General features: G+C 39.3%; 1 protein-coding gene across 2 annotated transcripts in view; it reads right to left on the bottom strand.

Annotated features, from left to right (window-relative positions):
- Positions 1–412: 412 nt before the first annotated feature.
- The window catches only part of SSH1 (slingshot protein phosphatase 1), a 66,023-nt gene continuing 55,823 nt past the window's right edge, over positions 413–10,612 (bottom strand). For both annotated transcript variants that reach the window (XM_089660189.1, XM_089660191.1), the window contains one exon: positions 413–2,087. In XM_089660189.1, coding sequence (XP_089516315.1) covers positions 966–2,087 — 1,122 coding nt within the window. In that variant the 3' untranslated portion in view covers positions 413–965. The remainder of the gene's footprint in view (positions 2,088–10,612) is intronic.

Genomic DNA, 10,612 nt, shown 5'->3' with positions numbered 1-10,612 from the left:
GTTTTAGTAAATTACCCCCAGTGTCTCTGCTGCACTTAAACAGCAGGCAGTTTTGTCAGCCCTTCCCAATTCTTATTTGCTGGACTATAGAATTTGTTCCCCATTTCTCATCTCTCTTCAGTAGGTGAGAACTTGAGGTATTTGGATTATCACTGCAGCAAAGACACAGTTGTCAGCTCAAACAAGAAGTTAAGAGCTCACTGGATGTCAAGTAAGATCAACAGGTAGTTTTTGTATTTGCAGCCAGACATACATTTTAAACCAAATCACTTCAAGTAATGCACGCTAAATGTAGTTAACCAATATATAATAATATTTAAAAGTACTGGAGTGCTAATAAAAAAAAAAAAAAAAGAAGACGTTCAAGGCATTTGTGTGAACAAGACAAAGTCAAAATCTCCACACTGAATAGTGATGTTTCTTGTAACTTTATATACCATATATACCATACAGATATTTGGCTAATACTCAATATATTTCTATTGAATACTACAGATTTATAACAAGGTCTTTAAGTGGTCTTTACCAAAGGAATGTGGAACCAAAGGATTCTGTCATCAAGTTTACAGCACTGCAGGTTGGAGTATCATTGTAAAATATCACAGTAGAGCCGTAGAAGTAGGGTACAGTAAATGTGAAGTGCTTGCAGCTGTAAATATACACATAGCCCTTGTGTTTCTCCACAAGTTTTTGTGGCTCACAGTCTGAAATTAAATACAAAAAATAGTACCATTTTTTGGCAGTAACTATAAAAAAGAAAACATAATATAAAATTAAGAAACAAGAAAGTAAATATTTCTCAAGTGATATTCTCTTATTTGTACAGTTAGCAGTGGAAATTAACATGTGCTTAAAAGCAACATGTATCGTAACTGGTGTTCTGCAGACCTGTGCCTCACCGTTTGTTCACAAGTACAATAAAAGTAACAATGGCTATAGACAAAGTACACATTAAAAGAAAAACATCATCTTTTATCGGTCACAGTCATGGATGAGTTAGTGGACTCTGTTCGAATTGATGTTGTTTCTGTTGTCCCCGATGATGATGGTGTTTCTGTACACACACTGTGGTCTCTAAAACTGGTGCTCTTATAGTCAATCTTTGGAAAATCTGTATCACTCGACAGGTCATCACATGAAAAATTTAAACTTCCTAGTTTGGCAAGAGAGTGAGATCTCTTCAGAGGGGAAGAAAGAGTGAGACCTGCCAAGCGCATCCTCGTTTCAATCTCTTGCGTCCGCTGTTTGACAAGTCCTGGTTTGCCACGTACACTGTGAATGCTGTCACTGCTGGAACTTCGAGTGAGATTGGAGCTAATAGAAGAGGACGTTGGTGTATAGCAAATGGTCTTTAGGAAGTCTTTTGTAAAACTACTCATTAAATCCATTTTACAATAGCCAGGAGTAGAAGTTTTCAAAAAACCTCCCTCTGACACATCAGCAACTTCTAGTTTTTCAAAACTACTTGTTCGTTCTTTATTAGGCTTAGCAGATTCTGATTGTCCCTCACCATCTTTATAACCACTGGAATCTGTTTTGTCTAGGGGACATTCTTTAATCACAGCAGAGCTTTCACTCTTCAGACGTTCCAGTTCTTTGGTATGTTTTCTGACCAACCCAGCTTTTTGTAGCTGAATAATAGATTCCTGGTGCTGCATTAAATAGCTATGCATGGCAGGTTTTTCCAATTCTTTGCTGACAAATAAACACTTGAAATCCTTAGCATGTTTGGAATCCCTCTTAGAATCAAGATTTTCATAAGAACTTAGACCAAACACTTCCTTTAATTCATCTGAATTGTTGAAGTTCTTAGCAGTTTTTGAAGAAGATGCAAGAAAGTCTTGAGAGTCTGTTTGTATGTTTTGTGTTCCTTTAGAAAATGAGTGTCCATGCATCCTGTTCAATATTACTGATGTCATATGCTGTAGAAGTGCTGGCTGACTGCACACAGTTGGGGTTTCCGCAGTCTCCAGCTTCTGATGTTCTTCATATGCGTCAGATGTCATGGTGGTTGATGGGTACATACAGTCTGTACATGAAGGATATCGAGGTTTAACCTTGCTTAGGATTCCAAAAATGGCATCCTCCTACAACAGAAAAAGATTAAAATTAGAACACTGACTAGAAGCTGTAAAGAAACAATAAAGCAGGTACAGTGGAAAAAAATGAGTATAAATGATGAAAATAGAAGACAGACATCACAAAGTATTTTAGACAGGGGACATGCCACCCGAAGATGTAGCACCGGGTGGGGCACAGCTTAGCTGGAGCCGTGGGGAGTATAGTTCTGCTTTAATACATTCTCTGCATTAAAGTAAAAAAAACAAAAAAATAAACAAATTTTTAACCTCTCTTTCTCGCGGCCCTATAGCAAAAATACTATGCGATTTTGTATTTCCAGGTGGGGGGGGGGGGGGTGCATGCTCCCTACCTGCGCTGCCATTGGTGGCCTCAGCGGTCGATCACCAGGTCCCAGCCGACACCGGGCGATCGCTGAGTATCACTGACGGGGGAGAGACCTGTATGTAAATAATACAAATCTCTCCAGTCAGCTCCATAGCAGAGCAATAGAAAGCAATGTGCTGGCACAGTGAAACTGCACACACAGCAAGCAATAAAACAGCACACAGCACACAGCACACAGTAAAACAGCACACAGTTAACCTTTTGAGCACCCCAGATGTTAACCCCTTCCTGCCCAGTGCCATTAGTACAGTGTCAGTGCTTTTTTATTAGCACTGATCACTGTATTAGTGTCCCTGGGGATGTCAGTGACAGTTAGTCAGTCCCCCCCCCAGTGTCAGAATATATATAAATTCCAGTATATATATACCGCCATTTGTAGATGCTATAACTTTCTAGTAAACCAATTAATTTACATGTATTGGGATTTTTTTTTTTTTTTTTAGCAAAGACATGTAGCAGAATACATTTTGGCCTAAATTTATGATGAAATTTGATTTTTTTAAATTTTTTACTGGACATGTTTATTAGCAAAAAGTCAAAAATATTGTTTTCTCAAAATTGTCAGGTCTTTTGTTTATAGTGCAAAAAATGAAAAACACAGGTGATCAAATACCACAGAAAGAAAGCTCCATTTGTGGGGAAAAAAGGACAAATTTCATTTCGGTGCAGAGCTGCATGACCACACACTTATCAGTTAAAATAACGCAGCGCCGTATCGCAAAAAATGGCCTGGTCAGGAAGGGGGGGGGGGGGAATCCTCTGAAGGGCAAGTGGTTAAAGTAGCTCCCCCCCCACATACTCACCTGAACCCAATCTGGATCCAGTGCAGTGCCCATCTGCAGCAGCTCTTCTCCTCTCTCCCTGCTCTCACAGGCTATGACTCTTGCTGCTGTCAGTCAAAACCTGTGCGCAGAGAGCAAGGGGTGGGGCTGAGACAGGCTGTGTGTCTAAACAGACTCAAACAGCCTGACTCAAGATCGAGCACGCATGAGTGCTCCCATAGGAGGTGGCTTGCTCAGCGGGTAGAGGAGCCAGGAGTGCTGATGGGGAGAAGAGGAGGATCGGGGCTGCTCTGTGCAAAACCAATCGCACAAAACAGGTAACTATAACATTTATTATTGAAATGAAAATAAATTTAAGCTTTACAACCGCTTTAAAGTACCTTTTTATGCGATTTTAAAATGTTAGCATATTTAAAATGGTTGTAAAGCCTAAATAAAGTTTACCTTAATGCATTCCTTGTATTAAGGTAAAAATTTGTTTAGGCATCAATATCCTCCCTCACCCCCATTTTACTTGAGCCATCATTCGATCCAGCACTGTGCCATCTGCAGCTCTGCTCTCCCATCACTCGCTGGTCTTGCGGGATTTGCTGAGGCATTGGGAGCCATTGGCTCCTGCTGCTTCCAATCAAAGCCAGTGACGAGGGAGCGGAGGGCGAGCCCAAGTCCCACTGTCTGTGTAGATGCAGACAACTAGGCTCGGGAGCGAGCCTGCATACGTGCTCCCATAGAAAATGGCTTTCCTGACTTGAAACTGTAAATCAATATAATTTATTGCAGCACTGGAAGTTCACAGCCATGAAGAGTATTGGCATCTCTGCAGATTTGACCAGTATCCTGCTGCCTGCAGGATGTATGTTTTCATATAAACAGTATGGGGGTGAGAGCTTAACATACAACACATCAAAACTGTAATTATAATAAATAAATAAAAGCTAAAAATCCAAGGTATCATGAATGTTAAAAAACAAAAAAAAAACAAAAAAAAAACAACAAGAAGCATTTAAATAAAGCAGCTTTTACTTGATGGTATGACAAAAACGCCAGTTAAAATTATCATCATTATTTCCGTATTATTATTATTGACAGAAACCAAATAGATTTAATGGATGTTCAAAGTATGAGAGTATAGGGGTATAGGATTGTGTATATGGGAGTTTTCAATATCTTTTTCCTGTTAGGTGAACTAGTGTTTTTTTCAGGATAATTAATAAATTGAATACAGATAAAAAGGTATAACACAAAAAGTAACAAGGCAAAACGGTAAAACAATACAAACAGATGTAGAAAAAGAAAGAATGTTACCCCAGTATTTCACATTCCTGATATGTGTCTGTTGTACTATGTACTTATGTTTTAAAGTACCCCGTACTCTTTGTATTGCTTCCTTTGTGTGGAATGCCTGGTGATCCTGCAAGGCACCCTGCTTTCCTATTGCAAACTGACCATGCTAGATAAAAGAGCACGTACTTCCCAGCGTGTTCAGGTTTCCTGCTGTGCTAGGAGAACAGACTACTGGTTCTTCAGTGGTCAGACTTGTGCTGATATGTCCCCCCCCCACAAAGCCAGCCATTCACTAGAAGATCAGTGTGCCGCTGTTTTCCACCCCCACTTCTCCAAGCACCTTATGCAGCTGAGAACAGAGGTTTGGTGATCCCTTCATAGACGTTATGCCTTTCATTTCAATTTTAAACTGAATGGATTGTTTTATAAGGTAAGGATTCATTTATACTTTACCAGAAACAGAAGCTAGATGGCAGAAGTTAAATAGCAATAACAAAATGTGCTAAAAGACCTATTGGTTATAAAATGCAAAAGAAAAAATGTTTTCAGTGATGAGGAGTGAGGAAAGGCAGAGGAATAAAATGTTAAGAGAAACAATAGGATAGATGAATTTTCTGGAAAAAAAAAAAAAAAAAATTACAAATGTGCAAAAGGAAGAGAGTGGAAAAGAAACAGGCAAAGATACAGAGAATAAAAGAGCAAAGAACTGAAAAACTGTCTAATTTTTTTTTAAACAAAGAGGATGAGAATGCAAGATAAAAATAGAATTTTAATTTGAGATGAGGAGAAAAAATTAGAATGCTGAATACATATCTAATAAAACACGCACATAAATCAGAGAACAGAAATAAAGGAGGTCTATTTTACAGCTCAGAAATAGACATGAAAATGCCACCATATGACAAATTAAATACAGTAAGTAAAACAGTATAAAAAGAATGAATCAACGTAAGAAGATGGTGTAAGCTCAAATTGAATCAAGCAAGCAGAACGGACTTTCTGAAAGTGTATACATGAACTAGCAATGGATGAATGCTAGAAGAATGAAAAACTGGAGTCACACTATCCTATAAGTTTTTGTAAATTTTTTCTTGAGGGTCACAGAATGTAGTAACTTTAGACATGTGGGTTATACTGCTGACTTCAAGAGGTGGGGACACTGGCTAACAGAAAACCATTAGGCTCACTATACACATAATCTAACCATACAATCTCTGTACAATCAACCTTACATCTCCCAAAACTATGTAATATGAGGACCTACTTAAACTATCCAATTCGTTTGTATCCAATCAGGTAGGCCTTTTCACTGCATGAATGTTGGTAAATCTAAAAAGGAGATTGTAACGTGTGTGCTGACCCTTAAACCATCCCTTGTATAAAACAACACCTCCAACTGTCACACCTAGGCAAGCAGTATATAAGGCCTAATGACACAGAGGGACTGTACCTGTGTCCCACAATGGACACAGGTATAGTGTCCCACAATGGACATCAATAAAAAGATTTTACAAGTACAAAATCTTATTTTCTTTATCACCCGTTGAAGGACACAGGAATGTAGTAAATTCATAGACATGTTGGACATCCAAAAGCAGTCCAACTGAGGGATAAGCAACAGCAATACTACAGATGTGAAAATCCAACTACAGGGAGTATCTGAGGAGTTAAAAACCTGAAATAAGGCTAGACCAAACAGAGTCAGTCAATCACATATGGAAAGGCCTTAAAAGATAAAACCAAGGATTAACCTGCAGCTTCAAACTAGGACAGGTAATTGCCAGCAATTCTAACTGAACAATGATAGTACACCAATAACAATGTAGAAAGCAACCAATTGAAAAAAAAAAAACAAAACAAAACACACAACTTGAACCAGCAGTTAAGGGCAAAATAATGAATGTGCACTGGGGTAAAGGCTGAAGCCTAAAATGCATAACCCTTGACTGCAGGTAAGGAAGCTATGAGAGGCAAGGTATATTCAGAAAAAAAGTCCAACCAGAGTCAAAAGTTGAAACCCTAAAACCTCATCTCATGGAAAGGGAGGATCATAATAAATATGTTACCTGCTAGACAAATAATCAAATAAGGAGAAATACATTAATAAGAGCATCCCCTCATAAGTAATTTCAAAGGGAAAGAGTGAAAGAAAAAGCCATAAAGTCTAGAAAAACAAAAAAGGTAGCAACCCTGATAACTTTGAGGCTCTATGCTTTAAGAAAAAAAACAAAAAAACAAAAAAAAACACACACCTGTGCTTAGGGCAGACAAAAAAACTAGGGATGCACCGAAATTTCGGCCATCTAAACATTTCAGCCAAAAACAGCTCTATCAGCATTTTGCCAGTAGGAAAAATTTAAACGATACAGGTGCCTATACAGGACACGGTGTACTGCAGATGTGAGGGGGAGGGGAGGGACAGACGGCTGAGAAAGGCAGGAGAGGAGCAGTGTATACAGTGACTGGCAATTGCATTTAAAAACCGGCAATGACATATAGTGACAGCCAGTAAGGGAGCCTCTCTGTGTATATACTGCTCCCTCACTGTATACACTGCCCCCACAACCCCTCCCCCCTACAAAGAGGACCTGTCACTCATATGCTATCACATAGGGGACTATTGGTCCTCTATGTGATAGCAATAAAATCATAGGTCAAAAAAAAAAAAAAATAATAATACTTAATTATATTATTATTATATACATGAAAGTAGAAAAAAAAATAAAAATAAATTGGAGCCTCCCCACCCCCACATACACTGACATTTTGGTTTTCGGCTACATGCATTCTGAATTTTCAGTATCGATTTCGGCACCAGAATTTTTATTTCGGTGCACCACTAAAAAAAAAAACCCACACATTTTAAATGATTTGAGCACTAGGGTTAGGAAGCAGTCTGACAGAAAAAAGCAGAAGGATTTTTTTTCTGCCTCTAAACGCGGAGTATAAAAGAAGCCAAAAACAAACAAAAAAACACCTCTAGACTACCTAATGTGCATATACACATAGGATAACATTAGTTGCTTCTACAGGCAAAACGCTAAACTCATCTAGCAATATTGTTAAGCCAGTGTGCATGGAGCCTGAAAGGAAATGGTGGGGTGAACCACCACACTTGTATTTAGTTTATGTGTTTATCCCTACCTGTCCCTTTTTTATACAATTGACTTACATGAAAGTTAAGACTCAAAAGGCATAGTTCAGCTTTACCGAAAAACTGCCTGCACAGATAAGAGACGTCTTTATATAAAAACAAGCTGAGCAGCCTTGACCAAAGTTGAATTTGAATATCTCTCTCTCTCTGAGCTCTGCACTTGAAAGCTTGCTCCAGTAATGGTGAAGATGAACAATAACAGCTAGGCATTTAGCAATGTCCTTAACTTCCTCCAGGGTTAGTGAGCTCTGACCATTGCAATGGCCTGGCTACGACAATGTCACTCCAGTACACGTGCAAGGGAACAGCATGGTGCTCTGCATTCTATGGCACACTGTGTGCCCTGAATAAAGAGCGCCACTATGCATGCACAGGTGACGTCATTGGCTATTGCTGATTTGAATATCTCCTGACCGCTGCACGTTTGGGAGATATTCGCTGTACCCAAACTGTACCTGTAAGTAGAAGTTCAAATAGAGAGTTAACTACCACTTTAAAGATGATTTGAGATTGTGATATCCGCAAGTAAACCTGCCTAATTAAAAAAATATGATTGTAAAATTTATAAAAAAACTTGAGCCCTAAAAAAAGGGTAGAATCCTTTGTAAAGGAATAAAGTAGTGGTGCACCAAAATGAAAATTCGGGTGCTGAAACCAAAACTTCAAAATGCACTTGGCCAAAAACTGAAACCAAAATGCGCAGTTTTTAAAAATGAATATATAATAATTTTTTGGAAAAAATACACTGATTAAAAAAAATATATTTCCCAATTGTTTTGTAAAATATGCAAGAGGATGTTACGGCAAGTAAATAAGATACCCAACATGTCATGCTTTAAAATTGCGCATGCTCATGGAATGGCGTGAAACTGCGGTACTTAAAAATCTCCACGGGTGATGCTTTAAAATTTCTACAGGTTAGCAGTGTAAAGTTACAGAGGAGGTCTAGTGCGAGAATTATTGCTCATGCTCCGACGTTCGTGGCAACACCTCACGTGTGGTTTGAACACCATTTACATATGTGGGCATGGCCTACGTATGCGTTCACCACTGCGAGCACTTTAAACTTTTTGAAAAAAATTGTAATCACTTTTATTCTTATCCCAAGAAATGCAAAAAAAAAAAAAAAAAAAAAAAAATGCAAGCATCCCTTGTGATAGAAATAAGTAGTGACAGGTCCGCTTTATGGAGAGATATGGGGTCAATAAGACCCCGCATCTCTCCTCTGCAATGTAAAGTATTAGATCAAAACAAAGCATTGAGCTAATGACCGGAACCGGAAGTGACATCGCTCCAGTCCTCCAAGGGCAGAGAGATGTGTGCCGGCCATCTTTCCTTCTCATCTCTATGCCCAACACCGGCATCAATGGTTTCTCAGGTAAGACTGAACTACCGAGCAGCGGCTGGGCGACTTTGAGGGGTGGGTTTTTTTGGGCACCTGTATCAGTGCTTTTTTTCATTTTGAAAGGGGAGTTTTTGGCCACTTGAATTTCGGTGCATCCCTAGAAGGGTAGAAATCCAAGAAAACTCTAGGAATACTAGTTTGATAGAAAATAGGAACATGAAAGCCTGTAAGGAAACTTCATTAGAAGACTATAGTTTAGTTGCAGAAGCAACTCATCTTCCAGTAACCAGTTCCCACAAGGGTATCTTGTTTAGGGAAATATTGCAGCAGGGTAATGAAGTATTCTGGCTGCTGATCCTCCAGGCAAGTATGATTTGTTAACAATAAAGGAATGAAGTTCCACTAATATGTAGGAAGCCTCGAAGTGGGGAACATTAGATGCTGGGATATGAAGGCCAATATCTTGACTCCAGAAACTATAAACCATGTGATCAAGAAAGACACCAAACAATCAGTTCGGAATAGATAACCCTGCCAAAAATACAGGGGATCCCTCAAAGTTTTCCAGGGGCAAAATTCTGCTAGGATGGGGGAAAGAATACATTTTCACACCGGCCAGAATCTGGCAATATTTAGCATGACTGTTACTTAACAATCCTATAAATCTAAAGTTATGACAAGTGTCCACAATAAGTGCAAACATTAGGAAAAATGGCATTAAAGTGGACATAAAAAGGGTCAGTACCATAGGTAAGACCAAGAACAGCTGGAGGCCACTGAATGGTCAACAGCTTACAAAGTAAAGGGGCAGTAAGAACTGATCATTGTCTATCCTAAAATCTATAAAATCACTCAGGTTAGGGATAGTATTGTAGAAATGTCAAACACCACAAAAGGTGCAATCATCAGTAATGGAAAAAAAAGCTCTCTTGCAGAATGGAGTGTGGTATTCAATGGGAAATGATTTCCAAGAGTATGGTGCTATCACAGCAGAAAATATTCTAAAATATTCTGCAGGGTGCAGAATATCCAACAAATCTTGGGGGGAAAAAAAAAAAAGATGGAGCACAGCCATCCCAAAAAGGAAGATGGTTATTAAATCAAGGGTCTACAGTGGAGCTACAAAAGGTGAAGCTTGAGCTTACAAACTACAAAAGGAGGTAACCAACCACCAAGAAACCACAAGAATGAATAAAAAGCCCTTTATTTGCCAAAATAGATGTGCACTTTCATGCAACAGGCAAAGCAGATGCTCCTTAAGTGTGAGGGTCGGCAAGCCGTAGATCTTGATCTACTGGTCAACCACGGGAAGCCAAAAGGTAGATCGTGAACACGGCCCTGCTTCCCCCCAGCCTTCACTGCAGAACGGAGAGTGGGAGGTAGCACAGTATAGGATAGAGAGCGTTGGTGCGAGCAAACAATCACCAGCTTGTTTATTCTGAAAAGTCAACTCCAGCAGCTCCCCCTCCCGCCCTCCATCCAGCACTATGCTTCCTTTCGCTCTCTGCTCTCCTGTACACACGCTGTCAGGTAGGAGAGTGTTACTTACACAGTGCTTTGTATGTGTGTGTGTGTGTGATG

This window comes from Staurois parvus, unplaced genomic scaffold, assembly GCF_062004578.1.
Source record: "Staurois parvus isolate SC_StPar_1 unplaced genomic scaffold, SC_StPar_1.0 ptg001209l, whole genome shotgun sequence".
Taxonomy (NCBI): domain Eukaryota; kingdom Metazoa; phylum Chordata; class Amphibia; order Anura; family Ranidae; genus Staurois; species Staurois parvus.
The sequence above is the reverse complement of the archived record's forward strand: the minus strand, read 5'-3'. Positions and strand labels throughout refer to the sequence as shown.